This window comes from Oryzias melastigma, linkage group LG9, assembly GCF_002922805.2.
Source record: "Oryzias melastigma strain HK-1 linkage group LG9, ASM292280v2, whole genome shotgun sequence".
In the NCBI taxonomy this organism is placed as follows: Eukaryota; Metazoa; Chordata; class Actinopteri; order Beloniformes; family Adrianichthyidae; genus Oryzias; species Oryzias melastigma.
In genome coordinates, this window is record NC_050520.1 from 11,970,405 (window position 1) to 11,997,573 (window position 27,169).

At 39.9% G+C, this 27,169-nt stretch overlaps 2 protein-coding genes across 2 annotated transcripts in view; one reads left to right on the forward strand and one right to left on the reverse strand.

The window, feature by feature from the left end:
- The window catches only part of dpp7 (dipeptidyl-peptidase 7), a gene marked incomplete in the record, with an annotated part of 16,808 nt that extends 13,418 nt beyond the window's left edge, over positions 1-3,390 (reverse strand). The window contains 1 exon segment of the mRNA XM_024260127.2: positions 3,220-3,390. Coding sequence (XP_024115895.1) covers positions 3,220-3,297 — 78 coding nt within the window.
- A 1,775-nt stretch (positions 3,391-5,165) lies between these two features.
- Positions 5,166-25,509, forward strand: noxa1 (NADPH oxidase activator 1). Its single transcript, XM_024260107.2, has 17 exons — positions 5,166-5,254; positions 5,387-5,482; positions 9,012-9,205; positions 10,832-10,914; positions 12,102-12,210; positions 13,520-13,642; positions 16,367-16,474; positions 16,688-16,747; positions 16,821-16,858; positions 16,938-17,076; positions 18,173-18,241; positions 18,427-18,514; positions 20,941-21,032; positions 23,035-23,186; positions 23,267-23,369; positions 24,760-24,883; positions 24,957-25,509. Exons 3-17 carry the CDS (start codon positions 9,032-9,034, stop codon positions 25,058-25,060), a joined length of 1,566 nt encoding a protein of 521 aa, XP_024115875.1. The 5' UTR covers positions 5,166-5,254; positions 5,387-5,482; positions 9,012-9,031; the 3' UTR covers positions 25,061-25,509.
- Positions 25,510-27,169: the final 1,660 nt, after the last annotated feature.

Genomic DNA, 27,169 nt, shown 5'->3' on the forward strand with positions numbered 1-27,169 from the left:
TTATATGGGGGTTCATTTGTGACATAAATACTAATGTTTTATTGCAGTTTAAGAAAAATCACGATTTTCACCGCACGAGGCCTTTAAAGAAACTTGACCGATGCCAGTTAAAAGTTGCATCGACTTTAAGGATTCTCCTATGAATGACTGTGCTGTTGATGATCTTCTGCACAGCTCTGTCATCCTCCTCAGAGCACTGATGGCGTTCACTGAGGCCGTGGTCTTCGTCTAAAACAGCGGCCTAAACCTGAGGCTCCGAAACCTCGGGGCTTTTTACCCTCCGTGATGGCTCTGACTAAGCCAGGACTCTGCAACTTTAACAGTTAAAGAGCCATTTGTTCTTGTTTTTTACTGATCTAAACCTAGAAGAAGCCACATAGTCTAACTTTAGTCTTTAAGAAATTTGGATTTGCATTCATGACCTTCTTTTTAAAAAAAATAAATATAAATTTTGTCTATTTTTTTGCACAAAAAAGCAAAAATATAAAAAGAACTTAGCATCTCTGAAAATGTGATTTTTTTTTTATTAATTTCAAAATAAAAGATTTTCTGTTCCAAACAGGATCTTCTCAGGGCAGCTCTGGACAGTAACCAATGTTGTTCAGCATAAGATAATATGTGGTTTTAACTCATAAAGATCTAACTTTTTTAGGTCAACAGGATGTAAAAACCTACATAGTTTGTCATCTATGTGCATCCCAGACATCAATTTATACATTTAACTCATCTGATTAAATAAATGCAAATTAAGTAATCCTTACTTAAAAGAATTGTTATTTTATTTTTCTTTTATTTATTTAAGTTCTTTCTCCCCCCTCTGTCCTCAGCAGTCTTACACTGCTGGGTTTTGTTATTTTAGTTTGGGGTTGGATCTTGGTAGTCTTAGTTTTCAGGCTTTGTTTATTTGTTTTCTTTAGTTAGTTTTGGTTAAACAGTCATTATCAAGAGCTGCTGACTCTGACCGTCGACATGTCTGGGTCAGCAGTCTCCATGACTTATTCTATGTTTGTCTGAGGATCCACCATGGAGAGATAAAAGAGACACGTGTGGATCTGGAGCTGCAGGTTGCAGACTCCTGATCTAAAGAAAATAAAACAACTGTAATGTTTTAAGCAGTTACTAAATTAGCAGTAATTTAACTTAGATTAGTTACACTTATACAATTTATGACTGGAGTGCACCTAGAAGTAACAATGTGAAGAAACTATGTAAAGATTTTTACGTTGGCTCTAGACCAGGAGTGTCTCAAGTCAGGCCTGGAGGACTGGCCTCCTGCTGGTTTTCCAGAATCCTGCCTTATCTGCTGCTGATCACCTTTATCAGGTGTGTTTGGCCAATAAGGAGCTTCAACAACAGGTTGGTTGGAAAACATGTAGGACACTGGCCCTTGAGGACTGACTTTGGACACCCCTGTGACCTTGCTTCAGTTTCCTGTAGCTGACAGCAGTGATACCTGGTGTGTTCTTCTGCTGCTGTAGTTCATCTGCATCAAGGTTGTTGTGTGTTCAGAGATGTTCTTCTGCAGACCTCGGTTGTAACCAGTGGTTATGTGGGTTCCTGTTGTCTTTCTATCAAGTGGAACCAGTCTGAACATTCTCCTCTGACCTCTGACATCAACAAGACATTTCCACTCACAGAACTGCTGCTCTCTGGATATTTTCTCTTTTTCTGACCATTCTCTGTAAACTCTAGAGATGGTGAAAATCCCAGGAGATCAGCAGTTTCTGAAATCCTCAGACCAGTTCGTCTGACACCAACAACCATGTTTAAAGTCACTTCAATCTCCTTTCTTCCTCATTCTGATGCTCAGTTTGAACTGCAGCAGATCCCATTGACCATGTCTACATGGATACATGCATCGAGCTGCTGCCATGTGATTGGCTGATTAGAAATTTCCATCAACAGACAGTTGGACAGGTGTGTCTAATAAAGTGGACAGTGAGTGTATATTCCTTATATACATTTTTAGATGGACCAGAAATCAATGAATTCATGTTTAAGTTCAGGTAAACAGAACTAGAAAAAATGACGGCGGTTTACCAGAGTAGACCTCAGGTATAACAAGAGAAAATGTTTTTTTATATCTTGTTTGAAACTTTTGGTTAGAGTACATTATCAGTAGCTGCACTGAAACTTCTGTTTGGCACATGAAGTCTTTTAGAAGGAAGTCATACCAGCTTCTGCTGAAAGTAAAAAAAAAACGATATCACGATTTGAGAAAATCCTACTTTATCTTCGTATTTCTGTTTGTAATTCATGTCAACAAAGAAATATGTGATATTAATGATAAAAAAAATGTAATGAATGCAAAGCAGCGTCCCATTTTCCTAAAGGGTCAAATACGACTTTGGGGCTCCTGCGAGGTTTTGATGAATAAAAAACAGACTCAGATGTTACCATTGAGGGATGCAAACCCTTGAGAACTTTCTAAAATAATGTTTGAGTTCATTTGACAAATGTAAAATTTTATAAAAAGGACGTCTTCAAAGCTAATTGAAAATAAGTGCATTTTAAATATACATTTTTTAAGTACCATTTTATTTAAGCATATTGCAAAGTAAAATGTTGTGCATAAAAGAATGTCATAATTGATGCTGATGAAATCCACACCGATTAGAACAAATTGTTTGCATTTGTTCTTTACACCCAGGATCCTTCCAACAAACTGAAACGTCGCTTTGCTTCTTACATATTCCCGTTTCTGTTTAGTGTTCAGACAAACCCTGAAGCTCCGACGCGCTGAAGCCTGCAAAGCATCCGGAAGAAACGCGTCCAGGTAACTCGAACCAATCAGAAGCGAGGGCTCGTAAAGCCCCGCCCATTGTGGAGCCCAGAACTCTACAGTTCTTCACAGTCAGCAAAAAATAGAGGAAGTTTTTTTATTTGTTTTTTTCCACCAAAATTTAAATGAAAAATATCGAGAAAAGTCATTAAAAATAATAAAATAAATAAAAATGAAAACCGTTTTTGCTTCCAAACTAATAGACGATGTGACCGAGCTCTGAACATTTCCAGACTAGAGTGCTTTCAGAGAGAAAACTAGACACATTTCAGAACCATGAGAACATTTCTGTACAGTCTAAACACAAACGAAGTCCAAAACATTATGTTTCCTTTTTCTTCTTCTAAATAAGGAGAAAACGCCGAGGAAAGGTAAAGAGGAACTGGGATTTCCAGACCGCCGTGAAGCAGCCTAAACCGGCAGAATTACCATGTTACCTGGAAGGAAGCGCCGGGCAGACTGTGGACGGAAACCAGAGCCGCTGTCACCGAGAAAACACACAATATCGGCCTCATGTTTCACTAAACCCCTTCAGCGGTCCACTTTCTTTTCCTCCGCTTAGGCAAACACGCATGCGCGCGCCTCTGGAATCACATGACTTTGTTGTGACTTGTGTTGCGTTCAATGTCCTCCGTTAAAAAGGGAAGCGCCGCGACCTAGAAACCAAGTTCCTGAAAACATGCAAACAAACGGTACGGAAACTATTATGACGACGTGTATCAAGTTCATAAATTGTTTTGTTAAATAAAAAAAAAAACCTAGGATTTTTGTTTTGGTTATTTATTTAATGTAAAGGAAACACTAACAAATTGCTCCAGCACGTGTCACGTGCCCTTTTTGTTTTTTCAATTGAAAAAGCATAAATCTGGAAAAGTTGTGAAGTCATAACAAATAAAGACGGCTCTTTTTAAACTGACTGCCCAAACCATTTGTGACAGTTCATTAATACTCCCAACCATTTAGAGAAGCTTCTATCAAATATGACAGCATGGTTTATCTTTTTAACTCAGTAATTTACAAACTTCTCTAAGAACCGTTCTGCAATGTTTGTAGCACATGTTGTAATACAATAGAAATACACTGTAAATCTCGATCAGACGTCAGCGACCTGCGGCTCCAGACCCACATCTTTGACTGCTTCATTGTGGCTTTCTGGTTGATGAAGAATAAAAGCAAAACCAGAATTAAGGTTCACCAGATTATACAGCAGATTTTCTATTTTTGAATAAAAGGATGTCCAGTGGTTAAAAAATACTGTAAAAGTATCTCTGTTTTAATTATGGTTTGTTAGAGTTAAAAATTTTTGGACCACAAAATAAATAAAAATAATCCATGTTTTTTCATTCACTGGTTTACCACGTACTACCACATTGCTGCATTGATCCTATGTGTCGTGTAAACCTCTGTTGAAAGTAGTAGTCTTTAGTAATAGTATTTTCTCTTTATGTGTATGTTTTATGTATACCAAAAAACAAAAGTTTATCTATAGAAAAAAAATAACATTAACATGGATGCAAATCTGTTTTTGCTTTTCTAAAGGGTGAAGTCAGACTGTGACTCCTCCCAGGTCTGTAAGAAATCCACTCCGGTGGCTCTTTAAGTGTAAAAGGTTGCAGACCCCTGGTGTAGATGAACAGAAAACACATGAAATAAATAATTTACCAACTTGTCTGTTCATCTTCAAAAAGAGAGATTTTATTTACCCTACCATACTTTCTTTTTCATTTTCTTACATTTATCATGTGTCATTTTTCATACATAGTCAAAATAAAAAGTAAATACATATAGATATAAAGGATTGCCTCAAAAAAAGTTGTTTTGTTGTTATTTCAGGGCAGGGTTCTCACTCAGTTAACCTTGGGACCACTGAGGGCAGAGTCTGGCTGAGGCTGGGCTGTATGGGGTTCCATTTGTGCCAAAAATTGGTTTATGCGTCCACTTTCTATGTCTTTGGTCCATTGTCTATGTCAGGGGTGTCAGCACATAAAGTTGTAAAAACCAAAGTGTTTGTGTTTAAATGTTCAAATCAAGCATGTTCGTGTTCTTGTTTTGCTGCTGTTCAGAGCAGTAAAGGATTAAGCATGAAGAACATGTCAAAGATTCGTCACTGTTCATGTGGAGTTTCCGAGGTGGGTGTGGCCATTGCAGTAAAACATTCCTGGTTTAGCAGGTTGACCTGGCCTTTTGAAACATGAAATATTGCTTCCTTGCGCCTGATAACAATGCTAGCTTTAACTCAAAGCTTCCTGGAAGGACATCAGCATTTTTCTCCTGATTTCCTGTAAAGGTCAGAGGTCCCTCTTAATAGACTCCACTCAGATTTCCCCAGAGTTTCTATGACGTAAGCTTACAACAAACTGAAGAAATCTTAACCGGTGACTCAGGACCATAAAAAGATTAAATCTCTGTAATTTCTCAAACTTCAATACCACTTTGGAACAACATTTTACACGTCTGAGAACCATGCTGGCAGTAAGTGCTTAAAACAGTTGTAAAGCAGACTGACACGGTTCGACGGGAGCTGTTTGCTCTGCGGACGTGTCTCCTGACAGGTGAACAAAACTTTGTGTGGATGAAGAATGTGGATGCATAACTTCCTTGTAGCAGGTGGGTGGAGACTTCCAGATGAGCAGACGGAGTAAAGCCAGACGTGCACAGAGACTGGCAGGACGCTCAGCAGCCTGAGACCCAGGAGACACGGTAAGAGCTGAATTCAGTTCGTCTGTGGATCAACAGCAGGCAGACTAGTGGAGGCTGAATTCTTGAACTGTCAGACAGTTTAACCCTTTAACACTGGAGCTCCAGACTTGATGTTCTCTGACTTAGTGTCATTTTTAAGCGTTAACGCAATCAAAGTAATTCCAGTAGATTGTGAAGGAGAAAAGTGGCGCCACTGCCACCTTTCTCCTTCACAATCTATTGGAATTACTTTGATTGTGTTGAAGAGTTACAGTATGTTAAAGATTTTGTGTTTAAACATCAGGTGTTAAAGGGTTAACTTCTGGTTGTCTTTTCAGGTTATTTTGGATATTTTCTGTGACATTTAGACTGTAGCTAACTTTGTTAAAAGTCCAGCATATTTATGTTTGTCCTCATCATCGTCATCATTCTCTGATCATCCCAGCTTAAATCACCTTTTCACTTTTGGACATGATGATGATTATTTCCAAAAGTCTAAAGATCCATGACTATTTTTTCTTTATGCTTGACGTGAGTCTTTTTAAATCACTCAGATCAAAGTGTGTTTTAGCTGTTTCCAAATGTTTTAAAGCCGAGCTCTTCTGCATTTCTTGAACTTGAATTCCCACAGAGTTTTCATCATTTTCCTTTCCCACATGATTTAACCATGTAACTCGTTTACTCTGGTATTATACTATTAAAGAAATGATCTAGAGCTGGGCTAATTTGGTTAATATTTTAATCCCAAATGAAGCTTTGGAACAGATGTGTCAAAATCACGGCCCAGATTATTTTATTTTATTGTTATTAATGACCTGATTTTATCTTGCATTTATTTCTGACTCGTATAATTTTGACAACATATATTTTTATGAAGAGTAAAATTTGAAAGTTATTTAAGGTTTAAGCGGCTGGGTGGCTCAGTGGGCTAGGTGAAGGGCTGACACGCAGGAGCCTTGGGTTCGATTCTCAGGGTTGTCCACTGATCCCCACCCTGATTGGGTCCTTAGACAAGACCCTTGACCCTGCTGCCTAACTGGGTCCCTGTGCCCCTCAAGTACAGGGTTGTGTCAGGAAGGGCATCCGGTGTAAAAACTCTGACAGATCATTGATGTGAAGCAGTGAATGCTGGTATGCTGTGGGGCCCCCGAAAGGGATAAGCTGAAAGTGAACTACGTTTAAGTGGATTTATTCTAGGATAATAATCCTGCATTTTTATTATTCAGAATTATGTTAAAAAACTTACGGTTTTAAAAATTGACATTCTTTTAGCTTTCTGGATTATTCTGACATTTACCAAGATTTTTTAGGTTATTTTGGAGTTTATCTAATAATTCAGCTACATGCTAGGTGTTTTGGCTAATTTTGGATTTTTTCAGTTTTTTAGGATATTTTAAAGTTTAGCTATTTTTTCAGCTACATGCTAGGTGTTTTGACTAACCTAAGTTTTCTTTCTTTTTTAGGCTTATTTGGCATTTAGCTAGTATTTTAGCTGGCAATTAACCTCAGCGTTTTCAGCTTTAGCGTTTTTAGCTATCAATTTCAGCATCTTCAGCGGTCAATTCAGCTTACAACATTAACACTAGCATTATCACAGGTAATTCTATATATCTAGTTCATAATTATGTTAAAAGGTTAATGTTTAATGTTTATCCTGTTCAGCCCGTGACCTACTGTGTGTTTTAGATTTTGGCCCCCTGTGTGATCAAGTTTGACACTCCTGCTTTAGAATAAATGGAAACGTGGTAATATTTTTAGTAGTTTTGTTACCTCAATTAGATATTCTCCTCTGCTAATTTTACAAAAACCACCCTAAATATAAATATGATGATGTTGGCTGAAGATTATGTGACAGAGTTATGAAATTCCTGCATGTTTCCCTTCGTGTGTGACGGTTTCTTCTTCTTGTGCATTCCTTCAAGCTTGAAACAAGCCTACTTTCTATTGTTTTTGCTCAAGCTATTGTGTACATGATATAGTTGTGTAGCTCTTCTGTGATAAAGGTGTGTGAACAGAACATCAATTTTTTAACCAGACATTTGACAATTCTGCATTGATTCTGGACTGAAGACGCTTTGTCGGCTCTTTTGAGAGGTGACGACAGAGGAGACAGATGTTCATCGTTACTCAGGAAAACGTGAAGAGGAGGCGCGTTCATCTGTCACACCTGGACAGGTGTCATAGTTTTGGGAAGGCATGAACTCTGCTTCAGTGTTGTCCCAGTTTTTTCTTGACGTCATTAAACAGAAATGAACTCATGCCTTTTAAAGATGTTTTCAGACTTTTCCTGGTAATAAACCACTTCAGTCTCACTCTTTAGAAACTGAGATCAACTTTTAGCTTCATCCAAATCGCTTTTCAGAACTCTGAACATTTTGTTACATCTGAGATTGTTTGTGGGATAATTTTCAATTCTTTCTTTTTATATGTTTGTTTGTTATTCATTTATTTTTTTGTTCTTGTTCGAAAATAAAAATTGAAAAAATGTAAATAAGTTCATCAATGGAGAAATTAAAACAACATTTAATCTGAAATGGAATACAAAATGCTCCAATCAGGAAAAAAAGTAACAACCAGCTGCCAACCACTCAGAACATTCAGAGTAAATGTTCCAGCACCATCACAAAAAGCCGAGTTACAGTTTGGAGACCACGGGTGCTAAAAGAGGGGCCACAGGGCAAATTTGGCCCACCAAAGGTTATCTTTTGCCCCGCCAAGTTGTGGCTGTGGCGGCCATGGAGTGTTTAGTTCAAACCCCTTATCCGTTTCCCAATGATTCTCTACACCAGGGGTAGGAACCCTGGTCCTCCAGAGCCACCTTCCTGCATGTTTTCCAATATACCTGCTCTGGCATCTTATTGGCTGGACACACCTGAACAAGGTAATTGTCATGAGTAGGGACCCATGACAATTACCTTGTTCAGGTGCTCTGCTGTTCCAAAAATGTATGGCTGTAATATACTTTTGGCCTCTGGGTGGCGCTGTTGGGTCTTTCTTTGGCTGATGCAAACCCAAAACAAATCAGTTCTGGGCTTTTTGTGTGTTAGAAATTCCCAAAAGTCTTCTCCGTCACTTCCGATGCTGTTAGTGGCCTTTTTCAGCAAACCACGATGGAGCGTCAGCGGCAAACGGATCCAGAAGAAAGAGCAGCTCCACGTCTCTCACTAGGATCCCAGTTTACTGTTTTCATTGGAAGAAAGTTTGTTTTAACTTAAACATGGCCAGTGAGGCCTTGCTGCTAAAGGTTTTAAGGACAAATGTTGCTTTTTATTCTTACTAAAATGTGTTACCTTAATGAATACAGAATCAAATAAATAAATAAACAAATATTCTTTATTTTCTCCTTTCATTTCATGACATACAAAACATAATTGTATCTGGCCCGTGGACCAGGATCCTGTTTAGCTTTTGGCCCTTTTAGCGATAAACTTTGGGCACATCTGGTTTAGAAACTTTCTTTCACAGAAATGAATAGGAATATTTGTTAAAACAATAAAACAAAAGGGCATCATGTTGATCTTTCCTGCCTATTTCTTCCTGTCTTCCTCAGCTCCAGTTCGTGCTGCCAACATGCTTTATTCCGAGTTACTGAAGCTGTGGGACGAGTCTGTGCAGGCTATGGACAGCCAGGACTGGCAAGGAGCTCTGGAGAAACTCCAGCAGGTGCAGGAGCCCACCTCCCGCATTCTGTTCAACGCCGCCTCCGCTAACCTGGCCCTGGGACACCTGGACACGGCCCTGAAGGTCTGCACTGAAGTCAGGGACAGAGAGAAAATATCCTCAGAATGAGACGAGCACAACCAGAACAAGATGAGATGCTCCACTGAATTACAGAGAATTCATTATTATCCTCTAGGGCTGCCACGATTAGTCGACTAATTGACTGTTAAAATAGTGGACGACTAATTTAATAGTCAATTAGTCATTACTTTATATTATATGGAGTCACAGTGTAGTAAAGTTAAACAAAGTTGTGAGCGTTCAGCACCAAAAAATGTAGTTTTTCTATATTTAAGTCAGTGAGACCAAAGCTTTTAATAGTTGCTTGTTTCAGGTGCTAACCTCATTAGATTTAATCTAATTTATACACCAGAAAATAATGAAGGACGGAGGCTATACGATTCTTTTAAAGTTTAACAAACTATCATCTTAATTGTCTTTATAGTGTGATTGTTTAGTAAACATTCACTCTGCAGTGATTCTCCTGCTCCTTCCTGTAGGTTTTTCAGCACGTAAAAACTCAATTTCAGAGATTTCAGCAACGTTCAACTCATTCAGGACATTACTGCTTGATTTTTTTATATTCATAAACTTTATATTTTTTAAAATATTGAACAAATATGCCCCATAGGAAATGAATGAAAAGTCTTCAAATTTCAAAGTTTTAAGTAGATTAGCAAAATTGAGTTTAGCTAATATTTTAGCAAAATGCTAATGTTTTTGGCTACTTTGTTATCTACTGGGTTTTATAAGCTGATTTACTTTAGCTTCTATTTAAGCAACAAGCTAACATTTGGACTAATTTACTTTACTGAGGAATTTTCGGCTATTTTAGAGTTTTGAGCAACGAGCTAACATTTTTGGCTAATTTTGTTATCTACTGAGATTTTTTCAGGCTAATTTAGAGTTTAGTTTCCATTTTACCAACAGGCTAAGGTTTTTGACTAATTTAGTTTACTGAGGAATTTTAGGCAATTTTGGAATTTAGCTCATATTTAAGCAACGAGCCAGCTTTTTTTTTTTGCCTAATTTGGAGTTTAGCTCATTTTTAAGCAACAGACTAAATATTTTTGCAAAACTGGCATGTATTAGGGATTTTTAAGCAACTCTACTACAAAATTTAAAGAAATTTAGGTCAACTTCAGCGCTCTTTCATAGTTATTTAACTGAATTTCCAGTCATTTAGCAAATTTGATATTTTGCAAAAGATTTAGCATTTTCAGTAAATCCATTCAGCAATTAAAACAAATTGCATCACCATTTTCAGTAAAAAGCTTCAACATCTTCAGCGACTACTTTCAGCACATTCACACTAGCAATATCAAAGGCAATGCAAGTTTTCTAGTTTTAGTTAGTTTAAAGCTAATGATGGTTGGAATGTGTGTTTTACATCCACTTTGTGCATGACCCGATTAGTCAACTAATCGGAACAATATTCAGTGGTTAGTTGACTTAAAATAATCCTTTGTGGCAGCACTATTATCCTCAATGAAAAGTTAAGAAGCCTCATGAAACGCTTCACGTTTTCATGAACCAGTAAAAATTTAACTTATTAATCTTATTTGGGCTTTATTTTCATTGAAACTTTGAAACCTGGAAGTTAAAGCGGTTTATGTGAAAATAATCCAGACTTCCTGCTGTGATGTCCAGTGTTTAGATCTCACCATCACCAAGGACGAGCGCTTTGCTGTTGGCTTCTTCCAGAGAGCGGCGGTGAACATGCAGCTGGAGAGGTCCGTCCACACACACGCTCCACCCAACCCTCAGACATGCATGTGAACCAGGCTCAAGGGCACTCTGGATGAGTCTGGGAGCCTGTCAAAGACAGACTGCAGCCGCTGTATCATCCAAAGCAATACTCGCTAACAGACACAAACCTACAGAGAAGTTTCTTCTGCAGCTCATGTTTTTAACCCTTTGATTTACTATAAGTTTTTAGCCGATACGATCATTCCAGTAGATTCTGAGGGAGAAAAGCAGCAGACTTTAATAACTTGTGATAAAGAAAAAATATCTTGAGCAAAATAAGAATTATCAAGAAAATTTAAAAAATGTACTAGATCAAGAGTTGTTAGTTTTGGCTGAGTTCCCGGCCTGCGGGCCCTAGTTTTTTTTTTTTGTTTGTTTGTTTTTTATTGTTTTGGCTGTTACTAAGGATTTCTAGGCTATTTTGGAGTTTAGCTGATACTTTAGCCGCAGGCTAGCTGTTTGGGTTAATTAAGGATACTTTCAGTTTTTCACTTTTTTTGGACTATGATGTTTGCAGATGATATTGTGATTTGTAGTGAGAGCAGGGAACAGGTGGAGGTGGAGTTAGAGAGGTGGAGGTTTGCCCTGGAAAGGAGAGGAATGAAGGTTAGCCGCAGTAAGACAGAGTACATGTGTGTGTGGAGTCCCTGAAGGGAAAGCCGAAAGGAAAAGAAGAAGAAGACTTTCAGTTTTTTAGGCTAATTTGGAGTTCAGTTAATATTTTAATTTTTAGCTAGCTGTTTTGGCTAAATTAGACATTTTACCATCTTTTTAGGCTAATTTGGCACTTTGATAATATTTTAGCTGGCTATTAGCTTCAGCCTTTTCAATTATTTCAGCATCTTCAGCTATCAGCACTAGCATCGTCAGCAGCCACACTCAGCTTAGAGCATTCACACCTGCATTCTCACAGGTAATGCTATATATCTGTTTTTTTATGTTTGGGTATTATTTTTTTCTGTGAAGATTACAGAAATTAATTATTTAAAATTTGGCTATGTGTGTCTTTGTGGAAAACCATAAATGTTTGCGTTTAGGCTTTGATTGCTCCACACCCCGTCCCCACGGACAGCATCAGCTCACATGATCCATGTTTGTAGAAAACATCAGGATGCTTCTCATCGTCTCCTTCTTCCATTCCTTTGCTCACCTGTCGGTCTGCTGTTGTCAGGTTGGAGGACGCTCTATCAGACTGCATCTGGGCTCAGAAGCACATGAGAAAGAATGCAGTCATTGACTACAAGCAGCTGGGACTGCGATTCAAGCTGTGCAGCTGGCAGGTCTGTAATCCACTCTCTCACATCTGCTTTTTGATTCCAAACATAATGGAGGAAGGAGCTGAGATGTTTCAGTGCTGCTCAGCTCATGTTGACAGGTGAGCGCTCTCACCTGGGAGATAACCCGCCTCCACAGACACAGAGGCCGTCAGTCCGGTGGGACTGAGAGATGCTTTTGAGCTCTGATCCGTGCAGCTTCAGAATATAAAGGAAAGCAGAAGCTTTCATGTTTACGCTCAGCACAGAGTGGACTGTTGTTGTTCTTCCTAAACATTTTCTCACATCCTGTAAAAACTGGATATCTACTCCCATCCATACATCTGTGATTTTTACCTAATTTGAGGTCACAGTGTTACCAGAGTCCGTCTCTTCTACTGTTGGGGGGTGGGGGCCTCCACAGGGCCACGATCACACACACATACTCGGAGCAATCGGTGAAGCTATGAAGCATGTTTCCGTACTGTGGGAGGAAACTCCCACACATGCTGGGAGAACATGCAAACTCCACACAGAACAAACCCAGCTGGGATTTGAACCCGACCCTCCTGATGTGAGGTGGGGGCGCTGACCACTGCCCCCCTGCAACCCCAATATCTACTTCATCATGAAAATAGGATTGTTTTTATCACAACAAAGAAAAATGAAAATAAAAGATGTTGAGTGACTAGAAAATGAAGAACATTAGTGAAGAGGAAGATGTCCGACCATGATGACCAGATACGGAGATAGAGTTCAGGGTCTGAAAACTCCCACAATCCTCGGATGTGATCTGTGTGATGGTGACTGATCCATCAGTGATGCATCAATATCTAAGTCGGGTGTTCTAAAGAGTCCAAACATGTTTGTTTTGATTGCCTGTGTACAGACTAATTTTTTTTCTTGAAATCTTTATGAATTTGTTTCTGTCTGTGTATCTTTTCTTCCTTTTTTGTTTGAGTTCTATTTTCCTTCCATTCTATCAGTCTTTATGTTCCACTTAAAAAAAAAGGAACTCAGGAAATGATCAAAATGTCGTTGGGTCTTTTTGGATAAAGTTTGAGTTTTCTGTGTTTACCTGCCGAGGACATTCCTCAGACACACAGAGAGGATGAGGAGGATGAATATGACGATATGAAGATGAAGTGCATTCCCTGTGGATGCAGAGCATAAACAGACCTGTCTCCTGAAAGCCTGCATGCGGCTCCCTCACCGTCTCCCTGCACCCTCTGTCTGTCTGTCCTCACTGATAAGTAATCACATGGCGGGAAAAGCCCTGAAGAGCTCCCAGCCTCCCTGAAGCACACCTGACCTGAATGCTTTTGTTGTCTCCCAGGTGGTGCACAATGCAGCGGCTGTGTACTGTCGGATGGGCCAGTGGGAGCAGGCCAGGGAGGTGCTGCAGCAGAGGTCCACAGGAGGAGGGGGGCACCTGGAGGCTGCTCTGGACAGCATTGAAGTGAGTGTCCACCTGGTCTGACCCCACTAAAAAAAAGACTGACACCATGAACCATTTTCAGCCCCTGACTGTGACCCGATCCTTCTTCCCCCTCCCGCTGGATCATTCTAGCTTACTACAATACTGACGTCCCTGTTCATGCCTGAGCTCACTTCCTCTGGAGGCAGTTCTTGTGAATCTCAGGCTGGGATTCTATTATGCACATGTTGCTGTTTTGAGTACTTGTGTCTTGCAGTTTAATATGTTACCAACCATCTTATCTTCTGTAAATATTGCTGGGGATGCTAGACCCCCCCCCTTCAGTGGGATAAACTATGTTTGTCTAAAGCAGGGGTCTGGAACCTGTAATGCTTAAAAGAGCCATTTGTTCGAGGTTCTCACGGAGCGAAACTCAGCTGGAGCCGCAAAGTTTCACCTCAAGGTCAGAAAACTACTAGGGCTGTGCATGTTGAGGCGTTAATAGAACATAATTAATTGGTTAACATGAATTAACGCCCTCAGACATCCTGCTGTGCAGCTGTGAGATCAGTGTAATAAAACTCTGTCTAAAATAGACTTAAACTTTTTTTACATTCTATGATTGAGATGTTTTTAAATTAAAGAGATAATATGATATTTATTTGTAGTTTTTGGACAAAAGTGATCTTTTATTTCAATAAATAAGGCAGAGAATGAACGTCAATCTGAGGCTGTAATGAAGCAGCGTAGCCGCTATGGGGGGCGGAGCCAAACAGAGCTGTCTACTATTAGAAATCCAATGAGGAAACCATTAATTTATTTTGGGATGGGGACTGACATGAATTTTCCACAATGACAAGCACTTGCTCAAACTCTGCAGTTCTCCATGAAAGTCCCGCCCACCAACGTCATGGGAGGTGAGCAGTTCAGAATGGACAGACACGCCCCCACCTGTGTAGATTCTAGCCGAGCCGACCTGAAATCCAGCTGGATCAAACTTCTCCCGAGAAAATGTGCTTTTGTATTTTTCCATGAACACAATAAATGAATGATGAAAAAAGAAAAAGCTGAAAAAAAGACAGAATTCCAGAAAAAATGTCAAGAAGACAGCAGGGAGAAATTTGCATTTTTTGTGCTGCCTGGTGTGACTTTGGATTTTTTTGTATTCTCATTCAAAAACATGATTAGTTTGCTGACAAATTTTATTCTTGCTTTTTATAAAAGGACACCTCAAACTTTCATTTTATGCTGTAAAAAGTTTGTTAAACATTTTTTAAGGGTTTTAACAGCTAAATGAATCCCAATTTTCCAGATGTAATTTTGTGTTTTAGCATAATTGTATGTTTAGTATGTGAATATGACATGGAAAAATGACAAAATACAGATAGTGTCACATAGGCGAGGTTGTACTGATTAAAATGATACCAAATAAGCAGCAGGTAGTCTTTCGAATTGAAAATAGAGGTAAATTCAAAACTAGACAAAAACTGAGTTTTAGACCCAAATAAATGTTCTAAATGTACAATTTTGTGTATGATTTCATCTTATGATTGTTAGCAGATAATGAGTGGCTGGTAAATACTCTAACTATAAAGAAAAAAAATTGATAAATCGCAATTCATTTTCCAGATTTGCAATTAATCAGTTAATTTTTTTAAATTGACTTCCAGATCTAAAAAACACACTTTATTTATGTTTTTGACGTCATTAAGCTATTCATTTATAAAACATAGCTTTGAAATGTTCTCTAAAGTTGAGTTTTTCTATATTTAACAAATTTAACTTCTTTCACTTTTGACAGCAGCACATTAAAGTTCATTTTCCAAATAAAACACATCCTGTGTTTAATCAGATCCTCCAGCTACAGCAGATTTACTTTAAATAAAATGCAAGAAACATGAGATTTTCTATTATAATAACTTCGGTGTTCATTCATCATTTTTCTTCTTTAATTAGTGAATAAATTCACAAGTCTTTTTAGTGTAGAATCCACTTTTGTATGTCAATCCAATAGAATAATGTCACTCTGATGATAAACCAGACAGATAATGCCTTTTTCTATCATTTTGATCAGTTAGGTGAGGGAACTGCAACGTTAACACCAAAAGAACCATTTGGTCCAGTTTCTGAAAGGCCAAAACCAAGCAAGACCCGCCAAATCCTACTTAATCTTTTAGAAAATACACTTTATTTGTTATGTGGTCATTCGGTTATTCCTTTAGAAAATGTAATTTTCTAATGTTTACAATAATTGAATTCAAAAAGTGTGATATTTTTCTATGAATAACAACTTTATCTTCTTTACTTTTGACAGCTGCAATAAAAGTTCCCTTCAGAATAAAATACTCTCTGTGTCAAATAAGGTCCTCCTGTTGCAGCAGATTTTGAATAAAAGATTTAAGAAAACCAAGTAAAAAGTGACATTTTCTTTCACGATGACAACAACTAAATGCTAGGGTATATTAGAACGTGCTAAACTCAGCTAACTAATATAATATTTATTGAAATTGTTGGCACTTTTCTTTGAGCCACAGAGCCACAACAGAGTGATAAAAGAGCAGCATGTGGCTCCGGACCTCAGGTTGCAGACCCCTGATCTAATCTAATACCATCTGAAAGGACGACTTCACATATCTGGTAAAGTCGTTGAGTTTTCAGGTGAAAGCAGCTAAAGAATGGTGTCCCTGCATGGGTGTAGCTGGTCATGAGCAGAGAGAGTTTCAGACCGGATGTTAGACAGCAGCTAAACTCTGTGATCTGAAACAGAGGGGGGAGCTGCTGACTCCTCTGATGGTCCCCGAGAATCTGGTGTTCCGGCCCAGGAAACAGGAAGTCGAGCAGCTTCAGAAGAAAGACTTCCTGGGAAAACCAAAGGTAAAGTCTGAACACACCTTTAACACCTTTCGGTGTCGCTTCAACACAAAATCTTTAACATACTGTCATTTTTTTCATTGTTAACACGATAATTTCAGTCGGTTCTGAAGGAGAAAAGCGTCTCAGTCCTTCAGAATCGACTGGAGTTATCGTGTTAAGGATTCAAAAATGACAATAGCCCCAGAACGTGTCTGACCTCTGATGCCTCTGCAGGTGATCTCCTCAACGATTCCTAACGATGATTTTGGAGGTTTTGAACCTCTGAGGCAGCAGGTGAGTGATGGCTCAGCGGCGTGATGACCCTGCTGTCCTCCAGGTCTGAGCCCTCTCTCTGCTCCCCCCACAGAGGCCGGGTTTCTACGAGCCCAAGGTGGATGGAGCTCAGTACGTAACAACAACCCCTCTGCATGTCAAACAGCGTGTGAGCCACAGCCTTTGATTCAGTCTTTCCTCTGAACTCTAGAGAATCTCGGTACATGCGAGTGCGGACCCCGTACATGGCTCGGGCTCCGGAGCAGCTGACTGTACCCGGGGGGGTGGTGGTGTTTTTATTTGGGGAGGAGGACCGAGATGGAATGATTAATGTGATCCATGATGGACAGGTGAGAGAGAGCACATCGTTGTGAAGCCTTTATACCATGTTGTGAGTTTGAAAATTCCTCAAAGAGGAAGATTGATTTGATTTGATTCCATTGGTTGATTGATTGATTTGATTGATTGATTGATTGATTCGGTTGATGGATTGGATTTGATTGTCTGATTGATTAATTACATTTGATTTGATTTGGTCGGTCGAGTATCAGTCGATTGATTGATTGATTTGATTTGATTGGTTGATTGATTAATTGATTGATTTTAAGCAAAGATTGTAAAAATACAGGACAGAACACACATTTTTCAAATGTATTACAGAAATAATGACATGTATTGATTAGAAAACAGTTTGATTGACTCCTTGTAAAGGAGTGGGAAGAAGCGAACTTATATAATCCCACCACCATGTAGATCTGTGATCTGATCTACGAAGGCTCACTGGACCAGTGCTGAGCCCGGGATGTGGAGCTGCCTTCATTAGCCTGTCCTGGACTCTGCTACATCTTATTTTTGTCACATTCAGCCAAATGTGGTCTAACTACTTTTTTGTGTCATTTTCAGCTCCTAATATTTCCAGAGATTTTTTTTCATAAAACTCCAAAACAGTTGTAGTGAAAGGTTCTGTAAGACTATTCACAGTTTTGACGTTGCTTAATAAAAACTAAACATAAATCTTTAATTGTCTGATCCCTGAAGGGTTTACTGTGTTGCAAAGCTGGAGTAGTTATCCATCCAAATGGATGAAAAGTCACTGAAACATTGTGTGTTAAATGTGTTTGCAAGCTGGGAAGAAAAGTTAAAGTCTCATCTAGATGTGCAAAACATGTTCTCCAAATTCAACACATCTCCTGGAGGAGCGGTGAAGTACAGACACAGCCGCGCTCGAGGTTTATAGAATCGCTGGTATGACTTGACCTGGATCTGAACCCACAACCTTCCAGTCTCAGGGCAGATACTAGTCGACCACAAGGCCATTGAGCCTATACTGCATTCCCTCTGCACTGTGTCCAAACTCTGAGGAGTCTCAGGTTTATGTTTTTATGTTCAGTAGAGCCACAAACATGATCAGATTAGTGCCCAAGCTGTCCTGAATCTTTCTTTCAGAGAGGCCTGCTGCCCGTCTCCCTGCTGGAGCCCACTGAGGTCAACACCCCCAAAGCCAAAAAGGACAATGTAATGTCTTCTCCCGCTCTAATCCCAGATTCTGCATCGATCACATTTCCTGTTTGCTTGGATCTTAGCTGGTGACCCGCTTGTTTAGAACTGGCTGATGTGGCCTTCCTGCTGTATGACAAATCCAGATTCCCGTCCATGGAGAAACTGCTTCCCTGATTTCCATGTCCTGAATTTCCCTGCAGAGCATTCCCAATGGAATCCCCCTCCCACCAGCACTCCAGCCTCCCGGTCGGCCTCAGGCCAGGCTGGGCCCGGCGGCTCCTCGTCGAGGTAAGCCCTGACCCCTCCCTGCCTCTGCAGATGATGACCTCTGCATGTCGTCTACAAGCTCTGGATATTCTTCTCCCGGCAGAGACACAGAGGAGTCCACTTTGTGCCTTTAGCAGTCATTCCTGAAACTGCAGCTCTCTGTCACTGCAGAGGAGCGTTTCCACCACCTACAAGCTCTGACAAAAATCTGCCCCCTCCTTTACCTTTTTGTTCCTGTATCAATTACTGTCTTCTCCCTCGATATGTTTGAAGCTTCAAAGATACTGTCAATGAACGTGGTTCGTTGGAGTTTCTGCCTGTTCAAAGGAGGCCCCTCCCCTCTGCAGCTGCAGGAAGCAGTGTTCATGCCGGAACAGAGCAGCTGGATGTCAGGGAAGATTCAGGCCCCTGCTGCTTTACCTTTGAATACAGTTCAAGATAACTGGTTAAAATTGCACTGATCCAATCAGCATGTCGCCAGACTCTGAGATGAATAAAAATGTCTCAACAGCGAGACTTTCAGTGAAATGAACATAAAAATCTTCATATTTATTAAATCAAACTGAACTTTCAGAACTTCTCAGATTTTTTCCTAACTGCACAGAGTAATAGATCCTAAAACTGGGGGTGTCACGATTCATTTTATCAATGATTCTATTCATTTCACAATTTGTGGTTGATGATCTGATTCATAGTCGATTTGGTTAATTTTGAATGATCCAATTCTCTGATCTAAAATGGATCCAGGACATCTTTTTCCCAAACCTCCAGCAGTGTGACTCAGAGATAAGTAGCTGGTACTGAACGGTGCAGGGGAAGTTTTCCAGATTCCTGGTATTTCTTAAAGATAATCTAATGTGAATTAAATATGTGAACAAACAAACAAGTAATCAAGAATGAATGGTATTTTCCAAGATCGATTCTTCTCATTTGAAAACTATTTTATGATTGTGTGGTCAGGAAGTGGTGGTGGAGGCCCAAACGTAAGTGGCAGAAAAGTCAAACATTTAATAAATAAACCATGGAAACATGGAAAAAAACATGGAAGCACCGAAAAGGTGATCTGACAGAACAGACAAAAACTAAACCGAAGTCCACAATTCTCACAGTACCCCTCCCCAAAAGGACAGATCCCAGATGCCCAAAGACAAAAGACTTGGCAGGAGAAGACGGCTGTGGATCAAGACAAACCTGACAGTGATGTGACTGATGGACAATTCAAAACAGAACATGACCAAAACCCAACATATAAAAAAAAACAAGTTAAAGTCCACAATCCTCACTTCAGTTTGATTTGATTGACAACTTTCCTCAGACAGATCGATCTGGTTGGATCGTTACACGTCTACTTCAAACATACTTTTTATGAAAATGCCCTCATATTCCTTTAATGTTAGAATGAATGTTAAACTCACATGAAGAGGCTGGGGATGATGATGATGATGATGATGATGATCATCATCCTATTAAACCTTGAGGTCATTCCTACAGTGTGTTATTGTTCTGGAACTCATGTGAGGACACGATAGAGTGTTGACACTGCAGGGCTGCACAAGTTACTTTCAAGCTGTGACAAATTACAGATTATTTGTTGATGTTATTTCAAATGTATTCTGTAATTTCAGTCTCATCGTCTCAAAAATATAAGTCACACGACTTCTACGTAACTATTATAGTACTTTCTTTGTAAAACCGGCTGAAAGAGAACTTGACATCTGAAGTGACAAATGTTCTGTAACATATTTAACATTTAGATGAGCGGCTAAACAATAAACATGAATACTTTTACAGTATTGATGTTGTATTATCAATATTTAATAACTAATAATAGTTATCGAGCAAATTTGGAGGATGAACAAAAAGAGAGAAGACGATGTCTGAGTCTCTTACAAAAACACACCAAAAAAAAAAAGGTAGAAAATGGTGAACGGCCGGTGCTCTTATAGCTTTTTTCAACGTTGATGGAGGCCCAAACACACAGTCCCCCAGCTTGTACTTTTGTGGCAATGCTACAAGCTCTACTGCCATACAATGACGCCAACCATAGAGCAATGCTGGGTTCAGTGCCTTGCTCAAGGACGCTTCAACACGTCAAACCAAACCTGCCATCTTTCAATCAGAGGTTGACTGCTCTACCTCAGCTGCCCTAAAGCAAAAGCTGTCAAAAACAGGCAGAAACATGTGACTGATTGTCACATTTCTTCATCTGTTTTGACCTCATGATGTCACTGCTTTTAACATTTCAGGAAGTGAGTCTGTTGTGATATTAATGTGACTGAATATGTTCGGGTAAAGTATTACTAAAGTGAATTAGCAATACTTAACTCTGCTCTGTTACATCAATAAGTAAACGTTTTTTGGTGACACACTGGTAACTGCAACACTGTTCATGAGGCAGCACTTTCACAGAGTCTGTTCTGACATCTAATGCCTTGAATTTCCTACAGATACTCCACCTCCGTCCTCCACCACTTCAGCCCACGCACCGCCTTCCTCCACTTTGCCCCCAAAGCATGCGGCCAACACAGGACATGAGCAGGTACCATCATCCATCCGGAGTCCAGCTTCATCTGTGCCCCGCGGTTACCTCCTCACAGCTGGTTTACCACAACAACCTGTCCTCTCACACACAGACCCTTCACTATAACAGATATAACTCTCCATCTTTAGAATTTCCATCAGTTAGAATTCAGAGTTTTTGCTGACTCGTGAAGAAAAACCTGGAGTTGAACTTAGCAAAAGCTGATGTGTCCCCAATAAGTCACATGGAAGAGTTTCACTGCGGGATGAAAACTGTTTTTGTCTGTGGCACCAGCAAATTAATTTATAGTGAGTCAATAACTGGACCTCCTGTTTGTACCTGTTTGAGCAAAGGACAAACGTCAGGTCATATTAGGTTACAGAGCATAGACACTTGTGTTGCATGTTGGCTGAAGAATTTCTGACTGATCTCAAACCAAAAGTCTGTTCTGTGGTCAAATCATCTTTGTACAACATGAAGTCATATTTTTCCGTTTTCATCCCGTCAGAAGACGGCAGGCTCCCAGAGAGCTCACCTTTAAGCCTTTTTTTTTAACAGATTCTACACGTCAGAGCACTGGATGTGCATCCATGGCTCTCGGCAGTGTGCTGCAGGGATCCATGAGCATTGATAAGGATCAGACTTTAGATCAAGCAAACATATTTTAACTCAACATAACCCTCTACACATGCAGTCACAGGATGGGCTCCAGTAACAGAATTAGAATATTTTCTGGAGTATAAGTAGCTGTTTTTTTCATAGTTTAGCCAGGGGTTTGACATACTCCGGAGGGACTTATCTGTGTGTTTTTTAAAGACATAAATAGGTTCATATATTTGTTATTTTCCCAGTAAACTCTGGTTGTCTTTTAGCGGTTGTTTTACTCTAACAACCATTAGAGGGTGCTGCATTCCCAGTATTTGCCATTGTTGGCGGCAGAAGAAGTGTTGTCCAAAACAAACATGGAATTGATTCATCTGATTGTTTTACTCTTAAATTTTGATATTTTTCTTGTACAGATCATAAGATTAGTATTCTTGTTTTTATTTATTGATTTTAGTTATGCTGGGCTTGGAGGATTTGTTCTGTAATCTCAACCTTTTCTCCCAAGAGTGCGACTCAGAGCGACTTATTTATAATTTATTCTTCTTGATTAGACATTTTCAAGAGAATCTGGTCACAGAGAAAAAATATGGCATCTAAAAATTAATAGCCAGAAGTCCCTCCCCCTGCCGGAGCCAGCCTCAAAAACATTGTTTTAAGCTTTCGACCCTTTTTCCCATTTCTTCTCTACTTTATCAACCCTTTTCGTAGTTTTTTTTCTCTGTGACACTCTAAAAACAGGATTTTGTCAGCTCTAATCAGTTGATTCACGGAGAAAAAACAGCATTTACTTATTTACTTGAAAGAAATAAAATGATAAATATTCTCTGTCACTTTTGAAGCTCATCGTTCTGAAATGGTTTTAAAAAGTCATTTTGAAAGGGTTTCCTAAAGTTTACGAAACTTCTGCTTACGCAACCGGCTAAAGTTACGATTTCTGGTTCCAGCTGCAGATTGATTCTGTCGGCATCTTGCGTGTGACCAGAGGCCCCTCAACACTTTTTGCTCTTGCGACTTATACTCCAGTGCGACTTATACTCTAGTGCGACTTATACTCCAGTGCGACTTATACTCTAGTGCGACTTATACTCCAGTGCGACTTATACTCTAGTGTGACTTATACTCTAGTGCGACTTATACTCTAGTGCGACTTATACTCTAGTGTGACTTATACTCCAGTGTGACTTATACTCTAGTGCGACTTATACTCTCGTGCGACTGGTACTCTGGAAAACACAGTTTCTGCTGGGATACGAGCCAATATGTGATGTCCACACATGTAGATGCCAGTCTGAAGAGGTCAAATATAAGAACAGGTTTTCTAAGTTCTAAATTGTTGGAAGGTTCTCGGTGAAGACTTCCAGCGCAGATAGGCCTCAGGTCCAAATGTTTCACCTTTTCTTCACCCTGCTTCCAGCATTCAGGCTCGTCAGAGGAAGGGTCGGTGGTGGTGAAGGTCCACTACACATACACGGTGGCTGTGAGCGTCCCCCTGAACACTCCCTACCACGAGCTGAAGCAGCGCGTTGCTCAGAAACTGGGCCGTCCAGCATCTGAGCTGTGCCTCAGGTTTGATAATGAAGATCCCCGACATGCGCAGATGAAGCATCAAGCCTCTCCCTGAAGCTGCTGCCTCTTTCTGTCATCAGACACAAACAGAGAGGCTCCCATGTGCTGAGCCCTCTGAGCGGGGAGCCTGGCTGCACCCTGCAGGACCTGGCTGTGGCCGGCAGAGCCACCCTGTGGTGCCAGGTGAGTTTCAGCACCAACTCCATCACAATGTTCAGGTTAGGTACTGAATCCAAATGTCTGAGTGGGAGAAAATATTTGGGGATTTAATTGCCCGAACGTCTCCAGATCCAGATTTCTTGATATGAATCTCCACTGTCAACATCTCCAAATGTTGTTTAAGGTTTAATTTGATTCATTCTGGAATAATATTCCTGCCTTTTCATTATCCATAATTTTGTTAAAAAGTTACAGTTTTAAAGTTTTTAAAATTGTCATTCTGCTAGTTTTTTGGACTAATTTAGCATTTACTAAGATTTGTTTTTAGGTTATTTTGGAGTATAGCTAATATTTCAGCTACATGCTGGCTGTTTTGGCCAATTTAGGCTTTTTTTTTTTTTTAATTAGGCTTTTTTGAAGTTTAGCTGTTTTTCAGCTACATGCTAGCTGTTTTGGCTAGACTAATTTATTTATTTATTTTTTTATTCAGCTAATATTTTAGCTGGCTATCAGCTTCAGTGTTTTTAACTATCAATTTCAGCATCTTCAGCTATCAGCACTAGCATCTTCAGCAGCCAAATTCATCTTACAGCATTCACACTAGTATTATAGTAGTATTATAATACTATATATATCTAGTTCATAATTATGTTAAAAAGTTACAGTTTTAAAGTTTTAAAAATGTAGTTTTAGAGTGTTTTTATGAAATGGTTATCCTGTTCAGCCCGCGGCCTCAGGCGTGTTTTGGATTTTGGACCCTTATGCGATTGAGTTTGACACCCCTGCTGTAGGAAAAGTGCACCTCAGAAGAAGTGGTTTGTAGAATAAACAATCACACAGAAAACATTTTTACAGCTTCACTCTAAACCAGCGATCAGTGAGGACAGTTGTCCAGCTGTCCTCTGCAGTCCATACTAACAACACATTCCTTACTTTACAGCCATAAACGTTCTACAGCGTACATGTTTTAACACGTCTTCTTATCCATTACTGACCCACAGCAATGATATAGGGCTTCCTCCAGAGGCATTCATGCACTGTTGATATGGGATTCCTGATTGTCTGTGCATGCCTGGTAGTCTGTTGGATTGAACAGGTCCTCCCATCCAGTAACTGGGTTTGGCACCAGCCGTCTGTCTCCCTGAGGATTGTTGCTGGGATTTTAGGTCCAAATCAGTTTTTCCAGACAATCATATTATAGTTTTTCCACTTTGCATCTTGTTATTGTTCATTTGTTAGACCATAAGGTTTCTCTGTGAATATCCAATTTCATTTGCGCATTTCTGATTTTTGAGTATTTTGCACATCATATGAATTAGGCAAACACTTATGATGTTGTAAATGCTGCTGATGCACCACATTTTCCTCAGTCTTATGGATAAAGTCTGATCTTCCCTTGTTTATTTGTCCATAGAAAGAAGACCCTTTGGCCAGCCGAAACATCCTCTACCAGATGGTGGCACTGTACAACTATGACGCCCAGGGTCCAGAAGACCTGGAGTTTAGTGAAGGAGACACCATTGACATTCTGAGTGAAGGTGAGGCTCTGCCACATGTCCTTCTCTGTGGGTCTGCTGTGAGCTCATTGGTGCTTTCCTGTCATACCTGCAGTCAATGAGGAGTGGTTGGAGGGACATTGTGCGGGAAACATCGGCATCTTCCCCAGCTGCTTTGCCTACAGGGAGAACAGCGCCGTTTACACCTCTCAGATTTAAAGACAAATGTTTTTCTGAATAATCCTGTGGCAACACCTTTGACTGTACAGGAGAACTGGACTGAGTGAGTGTGATGTCAGCCATAGAAACAAAAACAAGCTAATTCTGTTGATATTTTTCTGTGATACAGACATCCATTTGGATCCAGATGAGGTTAAAAATCAGCAATTGGTCTGAGTCAACATTTCTATGGCAACTACTTTAACCAATCAGGAGGGAGCTTGTTGGAAGTCCACACCCCTTCCACTGAAAGCGGCTCAGGAGAATCAATCGTTTCAAATGCTTGAGGTGGGGCCAGTGGACACCAAAGACTTTCACTGAAGCTTCTGATTGGTCAGTTTATATCTTGAATAACTTGCAATAAAGAGAAAATATGAAACAATGAGGATTATCAAAAGCATGTTAAAAAGAGACACAAGAGAAAAATGGTTATTCTGACCAATAGAATGACTGAGGAACAGTTGTTTATTTCTAAAAAGAAGTCTATGGGATTTTGGCTTCTGGGAACAAGCGGTTACTTCCTGTTTGGAACACCAGGGGGGAGGGGTCACTCCGTCCAGTTCTCATATACAGTCAATGGGCAGCACATTGTTGACTCCATTGAACTTTAAAGACTTTATAAACAGGATGTTCTGGGGAAAAGATGGAGATGGTGAACCCTCCATGACACTGGAGATCTGGGAGTGCTTTGTAAGCGTTTTTCAGAGTTCTATTCCTGTGAGGGTTCATACAGGCCTTTGAGGGTGTTTCACAACAAGAGCCCGAAAGTACAGTAACTATCTGATGTTTGCGATGCTGAAGTGAAGGTTTATTTTAAATTGTCTGTTCTTATACTCTGTGCTGAATCTTTATCACAATAAAATCCTGGTAGAAGCTACAACCGTGCCAAAGGAGTGAATTTGTTTTTCAGGGCGTGGCAGGTCATCACTGAAGTGGTGGGGGCGTGGCAGAATGCATTTTTCATTCAAGCATTTCATGACTGTGATCAAAACACATTTGGATTTGAAAAGTCACAGTTAGAAAGCTCTGAAAGTAAAGGTTTTTGTGTGAGTTGTTGCAAATGATTCATTCTTATCATTGATTAAATGTGTTTTAAAATGTTAACTCAAGCTATTGTTTATAGATGACAGAAACAATTGTTCTGCGTTTTATCATCTGCTTTCTACTCCAAACCAGGATAGGGGATTGTGACACACTGTACTTAGCAGATAAGGAATGATGCTGTTAAAACTGAGGACAATCCTCCAACGGTTGATCAGATTATTACCCTAATGAATTCAACTTTGTTTTTCTGTTTGAATGTTGTAACCTCCTTCTTGTGTTTTCAAATAAAAGGAGCAAGGTGAGAAGCAGTCCTCTGAGAAAAAGGATGATGTCATCATTCCCATCGTACTTGTTTCTCCCTTATGCAGAAGTAACTCTGCTTGTTGGTGTGGTCATTTACTGAGTTCTTCTCTCTGGTGTTAAGGTGAATTTACCTGACAACCATTCTCCTCCAGCTACGACCACCAGAGGGAGCTATTGCCTGAGTTTTTACACTCTCCCGAGCACCTTCCTCACTGCATCTCCCATCAGCCTTTGCCCTCTGCTCCCATGGTTCACCAGCTGTCTACATCAGGCAATCATCACAAACAGCATTTAGTCTGGCACCAAGCAGAGCTCGGTGTGAAGTCTTGTTTTTCCCTGCATACAGTCTGAGCATTCTTCCCATGACTGATCCTCTGTGTTTTGACTCCTGCCTGTTTATTCGCCCTCCTGCCTCACTCATTGTGTTTGACTCTTGCCTGGACTCTGACTATGTTTATGTGATGGGCAAATGAGACCCCATTGTGTGTATGGGAGATTTTCCAAACTGTTTTGACATCGTGTGGACACTGTATTGCTGTATCCCTAAATGGTGACATCTGCTGGATTAAAAATGTTTTTATAGACAACTTCAAGAAAGACTAAACAGAAGAGGTTTCATTCATGTATTTTTATTTAAGAACATCAGCTGCCTTAACGTTGCTGGGCTGAGACAATTACGTCGTTTAGAAACCAATTCTCTTGCTTTTGACCCCTTCACAGGGCACTGATGGTGACGGCGGGGATAGAAAATTCAAAGCAAGT

Bases quoted from the DNA above. Each gene is read 5' to 3' on its own strand.
- noxa1 (XM_024260107.2), top strand. From the start codon at position 9,032: ATGCTTTATTCCGAGTTACTGAAGCTGTGGGACGAGTCTGTGCAGGCT. The intron at 10,915-12,101 runs GTCCGTCCACAC...TGCTGTTGTCAG, and splicing joins GTGAACATGCAGCTGGAGAG to GTTGGAGGACGCTCTATCAG. The intron at 18,515-20,940 runs GTAAGCCCTGAC...AATTTCCTACAG, and splicing joins CCCGGCGGCTCCTCGTCGAG to ATACTCCACCTCCGTCCTCC.